Source organism: Callorhinus ursinus, unplaced genomic scaffold (genome assembly GCF_003265705.2).
Source record: "Callorhinus ursinus isolate GAN/ISIS: 27379988/994484 unplaced genomic scaffold, GSC_fseal_2.0 scaffold5, whole genome shotgun sequence".
NCBI classification, from domain to species: domain Eukaryota; kingdom Metazoa; phylum Chordata; class Mammalia; order Carnivora; family Otariidae; genus Callorhinus; species Callorhinus ursinus.
In genome coordinates, this window is record NW_027397067.1 from 66,947,344 (window position 1) to 66,966,075 (window position 18,732).

General features: G+C 38.4%; 2 protein-coding genes across 13 annotated transcripts in view; one reads left to right on the plus strand and one right to left on the minus strand.

Moving 5' to 3' along the window:
• Positions 1-6,306, plus strand: part of RNF139 (ring finger protein 139) — a 32,687-nt gene extending 26,381 nt beyond the window's left edge. For 2 of the 4 annotated variants that reach the window (XR_012378322.1, XR_012378323.1), the window contains 2 exons: positions 5,913-5,986; positions 6,100-6,306. The gene's annotated coding sequence lies outside the window, so the exon portion shown is untranslated. The remainder of the gene's footprint in view (positions 1-5,912; positions 5,987-6,099) is intronic. The other 2 variants (XR_012378324.1, XR_012378325.1) reach the window with 2 other exon arrangements.
• The window catches only part of TATDN1 (TatD DNase domain containing 1), a 42,375-nt gene that overhangs the window by 13,454 nt on the left and 10,189 nt on the right, over positions 1-18,732 (minus strand). For 2 of the 9 annotated variants that reach the window (XM_025871085.2, XM_073893193.1), the window contains 7 exons: positions 16,819-16,868; positions 13,689-13,752; positions 11,875-12,018; positions 11,736-11,778; positions 6,365-6,450; positions 6,232-6,272; positions 3,773-3,849 (listed from right to left, as the gene is read on the minus strand). In XM_025871085.2, coding sequence (XP_025726870.2) covers positions 3,773-3,849; positions 6,232-6,272; positions 6,365-6,450; positions 11,736-11,778; positions 11,875-12,018; positions 13,689-13,752; positions 16,819-16,868 — 505 coding nt within the window. Of the gene's footprint in view, positions 1-406; positions 3,292-3,772; positions 3,850-6,231; positions 6,273-6,364; positions 6,451-11,735; positions 11,779-11,874; positions 12,019-13,688; positions 13,753-16,818; positions 16,869-18,732 lie in introns of those variants that run through there. The other 7 variants (XM_073893197.1, XM_073893194.1, XM_073893196.1 and 4 more) reach the window with 7 other exon arrangements.

Genomic DNA, 18,732 nt, shown 5'->3' on the forward strand with positions numbered 1-18,732 from the left:
ACCTCCTTTGGGGCCCTTTAGTCTAAGTGGTCTCTTCCAGAAACTCCAGCCTTGTTTCTTTGCTCTTAGAGGTTTTCCATTTTGAATACGTAGGATTTTACTTTAGAATGATTCTAGGAGGAGTGAAAGGGAAATGTGTGTCTAGTTTGCCATAAATATCAGCCTTTTTATTACTGTTCTCTAGAAAAAAAACAAAACTCTTTATTTTTCGGCCAACTTAACAGTTGATCAATATGAATATTTTCAAAAACTATATTGATATGCTTGATATGGGTATTTAAAACTTCCAGCTATCAGTTGCATATTTTTAATCTCTTGAAAAGAAACATTTGACTTAGATGCTTCCTACATATACTCCATGCTTGTAAAAACTGATCTAAATACAGAAATATATACTACGAAGAAATACTTTTAAATCAAAGCCAATTATATCTTTAATGAGGTTTTCCACTTAAGGGAGAGCAGCTATGATTCTGTAGTCAAATTTGAAACTTTCCCATTTTCTTGGAGGAAAATGTTATAATTTAACCCTTAGAAACCAGACTTTATGTCATAGGTAGTATAGATTAAATTGCCGTAACTCAGAGACTCAGATTAAAGACTGCAATAAATTGAATCTAAGATTAAGAATAGAAATACTGACTGATTAAACAACTAACCTTAATTCTGAGTTAATACAGTAAAAAAAATCTCATGTCATTAAAGCCAAACCTTTATAAATTCAAGGTCATGTAGAAATCTCTTAAGACAAATGTACATTTCAAGTTGGTGAAATAAAGACCTTCTACCCTCTCCCTTTAAAAAAAAAAAAATTTATAGAGAGAGTAAGAGTGCAAGCAGGGCAGAAGGAGAGAGAGGATCTCCAGCAGACTCCATGGTAAGCATGGAGCCTGACATGGGGCCCAATCCCATGACCCTAAGATCATGACCTGAGCCAAAACCAAGAGTCAGATGTTCAACTGAGCCACCCAGGCACCCCTACTGTCTTCTCTTAAAAATAATTTCAAAATAATAAAAAACCCACATTTATTTATAAAACTAGGAGATGTTTTCAACTCCTAGTCACAAAATATAAAGCAGAAAGTAGATGGTAAAATGATAAATGATCTGTTTATGTGCTAAGTGATTTAAGTGCCATGTGGCTGCAGAGCGAGATGCTGAAGACAAGCAAACCAATTCACCCAAGGAATTTCTAAGAACTGGAAGATCTAGGTACTTAGGCTGGGATAATGGCATAAGGCAAGGGACTGAGTGGGAACTGTTTTAAAAGGTGGGGAACAGAAAAGACAGAAGTCTCAGATTACTTTCCAGTGAACCTGGTGCAGTGGCCTCAGAGAGAGAAGGGGGCAGAGGTTGTGTGCACAGTCTCTGGAGAAGCTAAATCAGAGAACAAGCAGCAGCACAGAGGAGCGCGGGGGGAAGCATGGGGCTGAAAACAGAGACCAGTCTGAATGCTGACTTTTCGGTGAGGTCCTCTCTCCAACCTCATTCTGCTCCAGAACACAGGTACACTGATGAATCCCCACCGTTTTTCCAGCAGAGATTGGAGGATCCCTCTCTGAAGAAAATGAAGTAACCCAGAAAGATCCTGGCAAACTGACATTTAGGAATCCCTGGTGAGGTCAGCTGGCCTGCCAGTTGATGGGCTGTCTCCCCAGAGATTCCGAAGAGCTTTTTTTCTTAATTTTTTATAAAACTGCGTTAAGAATTGCCTGACATTTGAAGAAAAGTCATGATGGAGACTAAAAGGAACTCAAGAGGAAATAAAAGCATCCTATGGCAAACAAAAGAATAACTATAATTCCTATCTTTAGAGAGATAAGAAGATGCATCTGTATCTGTCAAACTAGATAATGGTAGGGAAGAGCTTTCAGAGATTAAAACCAGAAAACTGAAATTTTATTAAAAAGTTGAAAAATATTTTTGAAAGTAGGGGGAAAAACAGAGATAGAAATTATAAGGGGAAAAAAGTTGAGATCACAGTATGAGCTTGGGAGGTCCAAAGAAAGAACAGAAAAAATTTCCCAGGACTGACAGAGATGAGCTTCTAGCTGGAATGGGCCAGTAGAAAATGCAGAAACTCTGAATGACAAACCCATCAAAACACCTTTGTGAAGTCTGAGAATACCAAAGGTAAAGAAATAAAATATTCCACTAGGAGAAAATAGTAGGTCACAGGGTAAGGACTGGTAATCAGAATAGCCACTGATTTACTGACATTAAACCTAGAAATGGAGCCCTGTAAATTCCTATGAAAATTATTTCTAGTCCAGAATTTTATGCCCAGGAAAAATACGACGTGGGTTTTTGTTTTTCGTTCATTAGCTATCCAGGCAAACTTTCAAGAGCAAAGTAAATCCATTCAACAAAACTGAATACATGGGATATAAGAGTTCCATCACAGAGCAGACAGTGGTCCAAAATGAAGCTGGCAAGGTCAGGAACTAGACAGCCAGATTATCTAGACAGTTTTCCTCATGCAGAAAAACAGAGAAAGGCATTTTACAGAGCGGTTGCAAAGTGTGAGAAGGCTTCAACTTTTGAAGAAAACCAAGTAAATGAAAACAAGGAAAGTTGCTCTAGGAAAATAAAAAAAGTGGTATATCCTGTAGTTCAGCAGTCAATATTTACACAGACCTAATAATGAAAACACTAAAGATGCATACAACCTAAAATTCTGAAGTACACTGATAAGCCTGTGGAGGAAAGAATGCAGGTGGCAGGAAAGTGCTGGATATAGAACGAAGACGCTCGTACTCCTTCATGGAAACAGAGGAGATGAATTAAGAGATAACCGCACATATATAAATATTACTTAGACACAGGACGATAAAGAGCAAAGTGCGCATCTCTGGAAAAGCTGACTTACAGGTAGAGTATGGTGGGGAGACTGTGTGTGTTAAGCTTTTTAGAACTACTTTATAATCTGTTATTCATGTATTCCTTTCCATAGTGGTTTATTAATTAAATCATTAAAATATAGAAGTAGCATCTAGGACATATAAATAAATCTGAACTCTATAGCAAATAATTTCTTGGTTCTATTTCCCTGAAGAGATATTTTAGTAAAAAATAACGTAGTCAGCTAAGTGGTAGTTTTAAAAGGAATGAGACACTGGAGAAGGCGAGCCCAGGGGCGCGGCAGTGCTCGCTGACTATGCTGGGCTTACGCAGACTGGTGTGGTGGGATAGCGGGAAGGCCAGCAAGTGTGGGGCCAGAGGACACTGGTTCTCATGCTGTGGGTTACTTTATGCCTGTTTCTTAACTTCTGTGAGCCTCAGTTTCTTGGCCTATAGAGATACACAAAATGATTATGTCATAGTAGGACTTTCCCCCGGGGCAGACATCACTTGTGTATATGCATACACAATGCTGAGAACACGTATGTTTTAAAGGGATAAAATGACTGGAGAAAAAATTGCGTTGCTAGAGAAAGCTGTCAATCTCCACACAAAACTGTTTCTATAACTGCGATACAGGGTTAGTAGTTTATAACCTGCAAGTTTTTTTTAAGTAGACTCTGTGACCAAAGTGGGGCTTGAACTCACCACCCCAAGATCAAGAGCCGCATGCTCTACCATCTGAGCCAGCCAGGTGCCCTGTAACTTTCAAGTTTACTTGGAGGAGTAATGTAGTTTAATTTCTTACATACTTATGGAAATTCACAGGCCAAGATCAATGTGATAAATAAATACATTTAAATCCTTATCTGCAATTCACTGTAAAACAAGGAATCTACTTAATATAAAACAAGGAAATTTAAGGACCTACCAGCCATTAAATCCTATGTAGAGATCCAAGTCAGTCAAGGTGGCTGCTGCTTCCTTCGTACCATCAAATGAATGCACCTAAGGAGGTACAGGTACAATTTCATTGAATGATTACTCTTTCTTTAAAATCCTAAATAACACTAATAAGACTTTCTTAGCAAAAATATAAATGCATTAGGGTTTTTTGGGCCAGAGGGTTTCAAATGCAGTGTCCCCTACAATTTTTATTTTCAAATCCAATCTCACAATTAAAATGGGTCAACATCTCCACTGGTGTGAGGCAAGAGGGGAGACGGCCGCCTGGAATTTCTATCCGGGGCTGGCTGATGGCTCTGTTCCAGCATTCCTGCGGTGCCCCCAGGAAGGGGACCGGCGGTGGGAGCCACATTCTCAGGCAAAAGCATGAAGTTAAAAATGTGACAAAACCATGTAAAGTGTATCTTCAAATGTTCAATTTTTATGTTACGGGATACTTTTTTCTAGAAGAGAGGACTTAAGAGACAAATTTTAAGATCTATTCAGAGTTGTGAGAATGTCACTAAAAAAAACAGTAATAATCACCTCAGGAGGCAAAAAGGAGTAAGACGGTGGTGTTCTCCTTCAGAGAGACAGGGTTTCAAGCATAGTTTTTCACACTTCGGATGTATTTTTGTAACCAAAACAGTAAGTAACAACACTTCTTTAAATACACCTAACAAGTGGGGGCACCTGGGTGGCTCAGTTGGTTAAGCATCCAACTCTTGGTTTCAGTTCAGGTCATGATCTCATGGGGCTCAGTGTGGAGTCTGCTTGGGATTCTCTCTCTCCTCTCCCTCTGCCCTTCCCCCGCTCATGTGTGCATGTTCTTTTAAGTAAATCTTTTTATAAATAAATAAGCACACACACCTAACAAGTGATGTCATTAATACGTTCATACAGCATCCAGGGTCCAGGGTCCGAATCCACTATGAATAACATGCTTCTCAAAAATAAAACTGTGTTGGGCGCCTGGGTGGCTCAGTTGGTTGAGCGACTGCCTTCGGCTCAGGTCATGATCCTGGAGTCCCGGGATCGAGTCCCACATCGGGCTTCCTGCTTAGCGGGGAGTCTGCTTCTCCCTCTGACCCTCTTCCCTCTCGTGCTTTCTATCTCTCACTCTCTCTCTCTCTCAAATAAATAAATAAAATCTTTAAAAAAAAAAATAAGTAAAACTGTGTTACACAACTGCCCAGAAGGGTTTAGTCTTCCCTTCAGCATTTCCAGCTGACTAGAAAATATATCCTCCATTAATATCAAAATAATTTTAAATAAGACTCTTCATAAACCATTTCAGAAAATTAGTTATACTTTATTTGGCAGTTTTTTTATTTTTAAGTAATCTCTACACTCAATGTGAGGGTTGAACTTACAACCCCAAGATCAAGAGTCACACATTCTACCAACTGAGCCAGCCAGGTGCCCCTTGGTAATATCTTTTTTTGATAAAAGTCAAACATTTAGGTTGGATATGTTGCTGTAAAGCAAATGGGCTAAGAGGTGGAACCATTAATCCCAAGGACGTTAATCAGAGCCTCTAAGCCTCTCTCAGTTCCCAGGTACAGTTCCTAAAGGATAAATTGCAGGGTCAGTAAACTGTAGATAAAAATGTGCACAGCACTGCAGAAAACATTATCACCAGCGTCTGGGGGACATGAAGCAGAGGCTACAAACGAGAGAATACAGGCGACACTCAAAGCAACACAGTGTGGGTATGCAGTGAGTGCTCAGTGCCACTTCCTCTTTCTTTAGTTGGACTTAGTACGACTGATTTTATATATCTGGATCATAGCTTTTCTGCTAGAGACTTAGTGAATCGCTCCTAAAATTACAGGTGAAAATTTGTGCATCTGAGAATTTTTCTGAGGCAGATTTTCAAAAGAACCCATAATCCAAAAGATTTTAAAAAACACTGCTTTGGATGCCTGAGCTAAGGCAGATAAGATTTATGGGAACTGACTGAAATGACCACACAGAAGTGTTTAGAGTAGAAGCAAATTACAGAAAGAAGGGGTCTCTAATCAGAGTGGTTAACAGTAAATGAATACAGCTGACAAGAAATTAAGAAGGCAAACCTGAAGTGAGGATTAAAATACTTGATTAAAATTAGTTTATACTCTGTTCAGAATTTCAATTGGAAAACGCTGAGGAACGTCTGCTGGAAGAGGCAGAGAAAAAGTATCACCCACACTCCTAAAATGTGAGTAAATTCATGGGGTTTTCTTGTGAACCGAATTCTTTATCATTCTTGTACTTTGAACAAAATACATGTAATTAAATCAGTGTGATTTATGTATCACATCTGGTCCATAGATTCTATCGTAAATGTATGTCCTTCAGTAAGAGGGGGAAGAACATCTACTGCTGATACCTGAATTACTTCACCAACCTGAGGAACAAGAAAGCTTCTGGGCATCATCTAGTAAAAACAACTCTTCTACTTACCACTCCCCCCACACACCGGTCTCTGTTTCTTTTCATTATGTCTGTGAATTAAAAACAAACAACTGTTGGCAAATACCTTGCTTGATTTCTGCAAAATTCTTAAATTCTAAATTAGATTTTAGCTTTAACTCACCCAAAAATTCAGCATGTGAGTTCCTACAGTGAAGAAACATTGGTAATTTTGTTTGTTCTGCCAGTTCAAACTGTTTTTCAAAATATCTGTATGACACCAAAAAAAAATTTCCTTGTTTAATTTAGCATGAGAAAAATAATTATGTTATTTTTTTTAAGTTAAAGGACTTTTATTATTTTGAGATCATAGGACAGAAGTATGAACTCAGACATTTAAAACACATCTGGCTTAGCCAAAGGCTTTATAACAAACTTCCAGAAAAGGATACTTCATTTTCAGGGATTACAAAATTATTTTCAAAAATGTTGGTTAGCTTTCCATTATAAATGCTAGGTAAATTAGGTAGCACTTTACTACTCATCACTAGAAATACCTATAATGTTTAAGTTTATAGTGATGGGAGCTGTTCCCTCAAATAATTACTTTTTTTAAAAAAAGATTCTGAGAGAGAGAGAGACAGCTAGAGAGAACACAAGGGGGGGGCGGGGTAGGTAGCAGGAGAGGGAGAAACAGGAGCAGGGAGCCTGACGTAGGGCTCAATCCTAGAACCCCAGGATCATGACCTGAGCTGAAGGCAGACACATAACCGAATGAGCCACCCAGGCGCCCCTCAAATAATTACTTTTAACTAGCTTTTCCCACCAAACCCCAGCAAATGAAGCAGACACCCTCCCATCACCCGTGGGATCCCTTCCCTGCAGCATGTGTTGGAGGTGAATACATCACCAGCGTCTTGCCCTGAGAGCTGGCTGAGCACCATCAGTGGAAGTCAGTTCGCTCCAGCAAGGGGCCAGCGAAAGCTTTATACTGTTTTCCATGTGCTGTTATACAAGAAATTACTACCACTAAACACAAGGATTTATTAAATATAAGTAGCACAAAAACTGAAACACTATTTTTCAAAGATATAAAAATGATATGATAAAATGGCAGCCGTGGGGCACCTGGGTGGTTGTCGGTTAAGCGTCTGTCTTCGGCTCAGGTCGTGATCCCAGGGTCCTGGGATCAAGCCTGGGATTGAGCCTTGCATCGGGCTCCTCGCCCAGTGGAAAGCCTGCTTCTCCCTCTCCCTCTGCCTGCCACTCCCCATGCAGTGCTCTCTCTCTCTCTGTCAAACAAATAAAATCTTAAAAAAAATAAAATAAAATGGCAGCTGTGAATGTTTGGAGAGTACTTTATAAAAAGGTTTTTTCAAGTGCCACATGCCATTATGTCATCTGATCCACAAAATAACCCTAGAATAGGTTAAGGGTTGGTGTCAGGGGATGTAGGACCTCATCCAAGATCACAACACAACATGACAAACTTGGACCCAGAACTTGAGTGCTCTAATTCCAGGTCCCAGCCAAATTGACAAAGTTGTGACGTTTCTAAGAAGCCCTTTCTGGTCGCACAGCATAATGACAACAGCCAGATGATATAACGGGGTGGGTGTTCGGGTCTTCTCACTCAGCGTGGGCTTACTCATTCTCCACTCATGGTCATGCAGTTCAAATGAAACCAAGAGTTACAGACAGTAAGGGTCTTATTTTCCTACAGGAGTTTACCTCTTCTAGGCACCTTTATTTTCGGGAACAATTTCTCGGTGTTTAATTTAAATCTCTTGCTATATATTCCTCTATCTTGTCTCCCTGAAATACAGGACAACCATTTTCCTGGAGTACCCCTTTGTCCTCTTGAAAATGCTAAATTTTAAAATTAGAAATATAAGTGTACTTCTTAAATAGCTTTCATAATGTTGGTGGTCTTTGTCTTTATTACCCAGTGTTTATGCTTTTAAATCACCTTTTCAGATTCTGCTGGGCTAGAATAAGCAAAAATAATTTTAGTTAACAAAGTGCTGAAATTTCAGACTGCAGGAAATAGAAATGAAATAGAAAGAAAAGTCACTATTTCCATAACCTCTAAAGTAATTCAAATGTCAGCAATGAAATGTGCTCCAGTCATTACGTCAACTTCATCGTGGATCTGGCTTCTGGCTACGCACCGCACTCTCTGCTTTACAGCTCCCCACTCTACACGGATCATTTCTTTCACACACAATTCTATGTGCAAAGCCACACAACCGAGCCACAGATTTACAGAATCTAATGATCCCCTTGAGAATAAGCCTATCACAGCAGGCAAAAGTAAAAATAATGAAAATAACAGATGTTCAAGCAACATGCCTCCAGAATTCTGCATATGAGAAAAGAAAGGTCCATGCACTCAAGCTAGCTAGGTATCTTAAGGAGGCCAAGTACTCCTAATGACATAAATTGAGGATAACTAGTGCTTGACATTAAGTACCTGTTGCCTTTAAAGAAAAAACCCACCATGGTAACTAGAAATCGCATAAGTTACAGGGCAGCAGAAACTGGCACCTATCAAGAGATTTCTTTTTTTTTCTTAATTCACATACAAAAAGCTCTGTTTGAGTCAGATTTGCTCATTTTAGTGAAGCTGTAATTTGCTTCTGATTGTATTACTGCTTCTTCCATTTTAGGGTCAACAATAACTGAGGACAAGGGCTTGAAACGGTCAGCTTCCGAGTAGTTGTTAGTAATTCAGACTGAGGCAACTCCCAAAAGCCCAGAGCCTTACAGCACTGCACCTTAATCCACAGAGTGGGGCCGCCTCTGGACTGGCCCATGGCAAGGACAGCCTCACTCTCTCATCTCTGAGGTTCCCTAAATCCCCAGACGGTTATTTTGAAATCTTGTCTGATGTCGGATTTCTTTTTCCAAAACAGACCTGCCCAGTATTAACATTTTAAAGCCCCGAGGAAAATCCCACAGCAAATTCCTCCAACTCAAGCGAACTAAGCTCTGAACTTGCAACAAGGAAAGGGAATGTAGCATGGGGCAGAAACTGAAAAATACAGCGTATGCTTCAAGGAAAACCTTTCCTTGGCAACTCCGGCTTCTTCCTTGTTTTCATGCTCTTTAAAAACTCTTTTCAAAAACCCCAAGGAAAAAGAAGAGTCTGTATTTTCTTTAGGAAGAAAGTATTTCTAAGACTACCCCCACAGCCACAATTTCTGGAGCATATACTTTTGTGGCAAGCATGTTAAGATGGGCTTTACATACCAAGTGTTAAGAAAGGTAGGCAGTATTAGCCCCATTTTAATGATGAGGAAATGGAGATTTACAAAGAGACATAGAGCCACCAAATAGCAGTTATGATTTAAACCCAAAGCTGTTGATTCTAAAGATAACTACTTTGCACAGTTATATACTGCCTTTACTTACCAGTAGGTCTCAGACAGTATTTTTTAGCCACTGTGTCTACTGCACATTAGTTCTGTCTTGCCTACTCACATCACACCATTTTCTATTTTTCTCTGATACATCTTTTTCCTGACTGCATTTTTACTTAAACAAAAGCAACAAACCATACACTGGTTAATTGTCTCAGATGGTATAAAAGAACAGCCCCCAAATTTAAATTCTTCCAAGAAAAGATCCAACAGTGAAAGCTGAAGTATAGGCTTTTTAATCCATGCTGCTCTCCAGGAATCAAAAAGACCCCTTTCCCCTTATTAAAAACTCAGTGAACATTTACGGAGTACCCGCCGTGTGCTGGGAGTACTGCACATGGTGCTATGGGCACCACAACATGAGTGAGGCTGGGTATGTGACTCCAGAGAACTCAGACACTAGTCTGCTGTGGGACGGGAAGGGGTGACATAAACATATTCCAGGACAATGTGCAAAATGCTGAAACAAGTACAGAGCACCTCGTGTGCAGGGAGGGAGCTGCACGCTGGGAGCATATGCTAGGGGAAAGGGAGGGAGCATCAGCACAAGTGGGGCGGGGGAGGTTGTTTCCTTAACATCAATCTAAATGGGATTCCTACTGGTGTTTTTTTTTTTTTTACTAAATCATTTGATGTTTTATAATTTTAAAAAATCTCAAATTGAACTGCCCGTCTTTTCAAAATTTATACCATACTTTAAAGTTTGTCCTTGGCTTTATTCTGGAAGAGACCTAGCTCACATCCCCTCACCTTATTAGCAAAGCCTTCCCTAACTCCCCCAGAAAGTCCTTCCCCCTGCTGTCATACACCTTTTTGTTAGCATTTTCCAAACCATTTTAATTATTTATGTCCTCTCTTGTCTATAAAGGCATCAGAACCAAGCCTATTCTTTGTATTACACTGAGGAGGCACTTCGTAATCATTCACTGAATGGAGTTTAAACTCTCTAGTACGGATTAATGCCTGGGCAATTGGTATCTGTGTTCAAGCATAAACTATACCCTGCTACACATACTGTTTTAAGTTCTGATCTTAAGGTGATGCTGGAAATATTCTCAGAGCAGTAAAACAGAACTATCGATGTTTTCATTAAATACAAAAGAAATCGAGTTTAGGGTATTTAGGTTGCATTTTAGAATCAGTTTGAATGCATCTGGATCAAAGTCTTATGAGCAGGGAATCCTGAGGGACTCTGCCACTGCCCTTCATTGTCACACCCCACACCGTCTGTTTGCTTCACGACACTCATCTTGGCCAAAAACAGACTCTAAAGTGGAGGAATTATGATCTGTGGGCTTTACCTAAGAAACACAAACTATTCTTCTATTTAAATGTGAATATGTGAACTTTTCAGATGAGCGCCCTATAAATGATATTCAAGAGAGGTTAAGGATTTAGTAATCCTGCTGGTAATCATGTGAATGTCCCTGAAAACCACAGCATCATACATCACTAAACAGCTCTGAGAGGATTTATTCTACTGTTTTATTACCTGGATTATTAATACATTGTTTTTGAAATGCAACAAAATGCTCATGTCTTAAATTAAGTCTATGACCTAATTTTTCTTTTTGGCCTATCACACTACCCACCGATATGCTGACGGGAGCTCCAACTAAAAGGTATAGGCAGTGGGTTGTAGGAAGTCTACAAGGGTTGGGAACTTTGGAATTTTCTGAGACGCCACCACTCTCCATATGGGTCCTGTGAAAAGACCCTCACATTCTAAGTTGACTATATCCAGTGCCCAGCAAGAGGAGGTTTTTCCTACTTTGGTGATTGATCCTATATCTCTTTTTAATACCCTTGGCTCTTAAATCATGCCCCAACTGAATTTAAATCATTTCATTGGAATGGTTCATGCATGAATACATTCATGAGGCAAAGAACAACGAAATTCTCCATCACGTAAAACTCATCCCTTATTTCTACCATTAAAATTAAGTTAGATGGTTAATCAATTAGAAACTATATGCTTCTATCCCTTCCATTTCACTTAACTTTTGATATACAAAGGGAAAAACAAAAAATCTTGATGCTTAATCCAACTACATTCTGAACAGATAAAAGCTATTTTAAAAAAATCACTCGTAAGATTGTATGATAATTACAAAAATAAAAAAATTTCCTTACTTGAGCTGAGTATCTTTGGGACAGAACTGTAGTCGGTCAAAATCTTTAAAAGATAAAAAAAGAACCAGTAACAACTCATTACCTTGTGCAGAACAAATCACTTTCAAAGTCACTCTAACAGGGCTAGGTTGGCACTTACCCAGTCCACACTCCCCTATTGCTACAACTTTCCCCTTATTGTTTTCAGCAAGATTTAACAACTCCCTTAAGTAAAGATCAGGATCATTCTTTTCAAATTCATCACATCTTGTAGGATGACATCCAACTGTACTGAAAAACATATCTAGCACAAAATAATGTCTTAGGATTATTTTCAAAATATTTTTCATATTACATTTAATATGCAAAAATGATAAGAGTAAGTTCAACTGGTTAATTTTTAACAATAGCCATAAACTATTTGAACCACAAGAATTGATTAAGGTCAATCATATGATAGTTTTTGGAATACCTTAACAAAGCAGGACATGAATATGAAAACTGCCATAACATATTAGTAAAAAGAATTAATTCAACTTTCCAAAGCTTGGTATTCAGTCTTGTAGAATAGAAAATGAAACAATTTCTTGGAGAATGAAATATCATAACCTAATTATATCTGTTATATTCACTATTCACATCACTGTCTTGTTTCACATATTTAATATAAGAATGTATTTCTTCCGCTTAAAAAGGGTGACTTAAAGAGATGGAAGGGGGATTTTTTTTTTTTTAAGATTTTATTTACTTATTTGAGAGAAAGAAAGAGAGCACAAGGTGGGGGAGGGGCAGAGGGAGAGGGAGAAGCAGGCTCTCCACTGAGCAGGGAGCACTCTGGGCTCAATCCCAGGACGCCTGGGATCATGCCCTGAGCCCAAGACAGAAGCTTAACTGACTGACCCAGACGCCCTGGGATTGGTTTTTTTAATAAAAAATAAAGCTCACTTATTTGGAGACCACACCTTGATAGCTGTAATTGTATGGAACACGAATAAGAAGTCAAAAAGGGCTTCTGAGTGGCCTGCACCTGAACCCACGGGAGAGGTGGGGAGCCTTCCTCAGCCTCTCCTGCAGGTGTTTACATATAAAGGAGGCAGAGGTTTTAAAGCAGTGAGGACACAGGTACGGGAGGAGGAGTGAAGACGGCTGACAAGGGGAGCTTCAAGAACTTTTAAAAGCATATCTCTTTGGGAATTAAAAGTATAGAAGACTATATTCTTATACCCCCAAAGGCATCTGGGAAGGTGACTACTTTTAATCACTAAGAAAAAATGTCAGTGGATCCTGAAAAGAAGTATGCATTTTAAAAAGATTTCCATAAAAAATAACTTAAGTAAATCAGTATTTTGAAAAATAACATGGAATGCCTAATCTTCAATGTCTAGCAAAAGCAGCATGCATGCCAAAACACAAAACCAAAATAAGTTAGGTAAAATGAATGCCAGATAAAGGAGGTTTTTTGTAAGTAGGATTTCCTTAGGAACCAATTCCAAAACTTCATAGATTTTAAATAAAATGCAAAATGTATGAACATAAAGTGAGCCGAGAGATTATTTATTTATTACTTGCATTCCTGGGGCCTTACAACAACGGTCTACATGATAAATATTTAATAAATGACCCTTAACAGTTTAAAAAATGCAAATAAAAAGCAACTCACATCTTAAGCACATTACAACATACAAAAATCTTGCATCAGAAATATGTGAGGCTAAACTGTATACCCAGTGAACTTAATTCTCATTAACTGGAATCTTAAAATAATGGTTAAGTACAGTGAGAGAGAGGGTTTAATCACATCTGTTACGCTAGTGGGCACTTAGAATTCTTGCATTTTAATCATGTCCCATTGCAATCAGTCTTTTTCTGTTACTTCTACAGTCACAATCCATTGTATTGTATCTGAGGCAGTTTTTAGAAAGATTTCTTCAAAATAACTCATATTTGGGGGGGATAAAAGTAATATGAGGATACCATTTGTTTGTGCCAAATGCAGTGCCTCTTTACTGTCCTGCAGATTTCCACCTGTAATCATAAACTGAAATAGAAAGAAATAAAATAAGCCTACTTGAACAGAGCATCAACAACAGTTTCCCAAACATGCCTTCCTGTTGTTTTCCAGAATGCTTTTCTCTCTTTGACTGTCACACACTTACCCTTCATTTTATTTTTTTTAAGATCTTATTTGTTTATTTGACACAGAGAGAGCGAGAGCAGGAACACAAGCAGGGAGAGTGGGAGAGGGAGAAGCAGGCCTACCGCCGAGCAGGGAGCCCGATGCGGGGCTTGATCCCAGGACCCCGGGATCATGACCTGAGCCGAAGGCAGATGCCCAATGACTGAGCCACCCAGGCGCCCCACACTTACCCTTCCTTTAAAATTCGGCTGGAAGGTCATCGCCTATTTAGAGTGGTCCCTGACCACCCCTCTCCATACAAGCATACATACAACACAGAATTTGTCACGCCTTCCCATTAAAATGTATTCACATGTCTGTTTTTCCAGTTAGATCAAGAGCTCCTTAAGGACAGAGATCACATTATGAAAGACCGAATAACTAAAGAATTTAGAATTCTTTTAATCTGGGGCACCTGGGTGGCTCAGTCGGTGAAGAGGCTGCCTTCGGCTCAGGTCATGATCCCAGGTTCCTGGGATAATCGAGTTCCCTGCTCCACAGGAAACCTGCTTCTCCCTCTCCCACTCCCCCTGCTTGTGTTCCCTCTCTCGCTGTGTTTCTCTCTGTCAAATAAATTAAAAATCTTGAAAAAATAAAAATTCTTTTAATCTAAATTGGAGATTCAGTAGTGTTTATTAATTCAACAGTTCTCCAGTGTGGTCCCGGAACCCCCGGGAGAATGTGAGGTCAAAACTATTTTCATAATAATTCTAAGATGCTATTTGCCTTTTTCACTCTCACCCGGCCCCAAGTGTGCAATGAGATATTCCAGAGGCTACATGATGTGTAATATCACAACAGACTGACAGCAAAAACAGACATCCAAGTTTAGCAGTCTTCTATCAAGAGCCAGACATTCAAGAGATGTTTAAAAAAAAGAGAGAGAGATCCAACAATTCCACTTACATCACATTTTTTTGGTTTGGAAAATACTTATTTTTCATAAAAATATGCTACTTAATGTTATATAATGGTTTACTGTTAATAGATATTTTACATTCTTAGTTCTAATTTCCAACATCAGCAAATAAAACCCACATAAAGAAAAACTCTTTGGGGTCTTCAGGAATATTGAAGAACATGAATGGGTTTTGAGACCAAAAGTTTGACCATCACCGGATTAAGGCATATTGAATTCTTCGTAAGGAAACGCATGGCTCCTGGCAAAAAGCACATTTCTAAAGAGGCACCCTCAGGGTCCACCGGCAGAACGACTGTATCAAAAGGAAAATGTCACAAAGAGTGGTGTGTGGGTGCTGGCTACTGAGGCAGTGCTGCCGAAGTGTGTGTCCTTCTAAAGAAGGGACTTACTAAGCACACTGATGTAGATTTTTTTAAGCATCTCACTTCAAGCGCCTCACTGAGCTAAAATGAAGAATTCCTTCTAGGTACGCGCCTAAAGAGAAAACATACAAAACACCGGAGGAAGTGCAAATGAACAGATGTTTTCATATAGCAACCTAAACTTCTAATACAATAGGCACTGAGTATCTAATTCAGGGAACGCACAGCCATTATTAAATGCTCAACTGCTTGTAAAACACAGGGTATATCTTAAAAATATTGGGAGAACTTGACTGTTGACTAACACTACCTAATTCTTTAAAACAAGACCAGGTGCCCAGATCTAGTATTTCTATTCTGTAAAATAGTTTCTATTCAAGTCTATCTTTTATTTTATCTATAACTTTCCCAAATAGATGAAAAAGCAAGGACAAGACTAGAGAACGTAATTTCCTCTCCCAGGTCACAATGATGATATTAGGATGATGGTGGCTTCCACCATAAACCTGAGAGAATAAAGGGTGTTTACGCAGGTACAATACCAAGTGCTTTGCACTCCAGCTTATTTAACTCTTACAACTCCCTCAAGTAGGCATTATTATCATTCTCGAATTACAGATGCGAAAACTGAAGCCTAGAGAGAGAAGCACCCATGTTACGAAGCTTTGAAGAATGAAGCTGGGGCTGGAACCCAACGGTGTGAGGCCATAACTGTGCTTTTCATCACTACAACTTAACTGCAAGACACTAAGTTAGATTCCAACTAGGAACCAAGACTGAGTAAATTCCATTTCTGACATTCTTACATCGGTGTGTGTACGTTTCCAAATGTTAAAACTACTCACGGCTGACACATGAAAATTTAGGAGCTTTGTATTTCAGAGTCTGCAGAAAAGCATTTTATAAAGTGATTTACCAAGCATAATGAGAAGGGAATGCTGTAACTTTTATCCTTTCTTATTACTTGTGAGCAGTGACTCTACCGTGTAGAGCTGGGACTGCAGATCTCAGGAGCCAGCAGGGTCCTCTCTTACAACGGAGGTAATTAAACCAGAAGCCGCAGCTACCAAGTCTCCAGACACACACTGGGGAACTTAACCTTATGTGTGCATATGTGGGTTACCTTGATATTTTTTTTTAAAAATCCTAGTTAAAAAGAAGTATCTATTCAAAGAACTCGACACAGAGCTAATATTCATTTGCTTAGAACTCTAAAAAGCAGAATTTTCCTGATAATCAAATTAGTACTATAAAACTTAAAAGTGTCTTCTCAGTTATTTGAAAAGGTATATCAATACACAGATACAAGTCTTTCTGATGACCACTGAGTTCCAACAAAAGACCACTGAATTCTAACAAATACTAAGTTATGTTATAAAATTAATTATTAAGAGTTGCCTGGTAATTCAGATAGGAAAATTTTTTTTTCAAAGAGACTTTGCCATTTACCACATTTCTGCTCACATAAAGAACTATCCAAGCATGAGGTCTGTTTCACTTAAGTTTGGTATTTTACTTCATTTACATGCTAATATTACTTGTTGACAGTACATATCCCAAAATGCCAAGTGTGGCATTAGCTCTTTCTCTTCTATTCTACAGTATCTTAACCAAAATTTAATTTTTAAAAAAACAAAAATTTACCTTTTTAACACCAATCTGGACAGCTCTCTCTATTACATCTTGTAAGTCATCTGTAAAAAGCAAATCCATTAAGAAAACTTGTTAAAAAAAATTTCACTTATCCCTTCTTGCAAGAAAAATACATAGAAACAATTATATTTACCAAATCAATAGTTTGATGAGTACTTATAATAACCAGCAATAACCCGAGGGGGAAAAAAAAAGAAACCCACATGAGGCAAACTAGATGACTAGTTATCCATTTAATTATATTTTATTCTGTTGACCAAAAGGGAGAAAAGTGACAAAAATCAGGGGGTTCCAACGAAAGGTGAACTTGCTCACTACAATTTAAATTACTTGCCTTAAGTTTGAAACTTGTTGGTACTGTATTTTTTTAAATAAAAATGAAACAATCATTAAAATTGTTATTTTTACTAGGGCTTTTCAAAATATATCTAACGCCTCCCAAAACATGATAAAACATCTCTTTGTAAATTGCAGTCAATGCTGTATTTCTATAATTCCCATTCCCACTGGGGAAGGATAATTTTTATTTTCTCTGACAGTTTTTTGCTTTTTCCCCAAAGTTTCTTGTTAAGTAACAGGCTTTTCTGGGGAGATCAATAGAAAGCTAAGCTTTAAGAGGCCTGAGGTAAATGGACAGCAAAATCCAACAATTCTATCATAAAAACCCACTTATTAATTTCATATTTAATTATCACAGGAAATTTAGTTAGAATTCAATTATTTCTAGAGTAGCTATAAAATTTTAGACAAAAACTATCAATTTAGTGAACTTCTACTAAGCCAACTAGTTTTGCTAAATATTGTAAACCAGAGTGCTACTGATACTGATGATAATAAAACTTATTTCACAAACACACACGTTAAGAGTCACAAAGCACGAAATCTATGAAGTGCTACAACGGCAAGAAAATCAGAATACAATTTATTCAATCATCTGTAGTACCTAACATCTTATAAAACATAAAAACATTATCGAAACTTCTAAATGCAGAAGAAAAGGTAAGTTTTGAGGTAAGGCTTATGAAAGCTAACATTTAACTTTCTTCTTTCAAGTGGCATCTGACATTCCCAATATTTAGAGAAGCTTTCACTTAGTATCACCTAGAAGCACAAGTGAAACTGGCTCTGACTTAATTGTTGAAAGAAATGTGTAATTCCTCTTCACCCAGACCACAAACCAAAATTTTCCTGTTTGCATTTACATAACAAGGACAGTAATTTTCTAAGGCAATATTCATAAGCCAGTTTATTGGAGAAATTCTTTCAAAAACGTGTTGTCACCATCATTTCCTGCTTCCTCAACTCAGATGACAAAATACACGAATGATCTTGATATGATAAATAGAAGCCATTTTGCTTTTGGCTAAGCTTTCCATCAATCTTTGAGAAACTACTGTGTATTCCCACCTACACCGCAGGGATCTGGGCTCTAGCAGGACTTGGAAGAAAGGGGGTAAGGCAAGACAGGGAAGCTGGAGAGCAGGGCACCCACTCCTTAACCACATTACCACTTTGTCACTCTGCTGAAAACATTTCCAAAAGACTAGGTATTACAGTGATGTTCAACTGCATGTGATTTTTAAATTATGTGCCGTCATGTTCAATTCCTTAAAAGACTAATTAAACATCAACCATTGTTTGGCTTTTATGCGTATGGCTTTTACACATTTCTATATTCGAAATTATAAACTTCCTCAGATAAGGAGGCTTTGGTAACACTGTTATTACAGGTGCTTTATAAATGCTCATGGCTGGGATTTACCCATGTAGCTTATGTACATTTCACTTGGTTTACAGTTTTATTTTTTTAAGATTTTATTTATTTGTTTGAGAGAGAGAGAATGAAAGAGAGCACGAGAGGGAAGAGGGTCAGAGGGAGAAGCAGACTCCCCGCTGAGCAGGGAG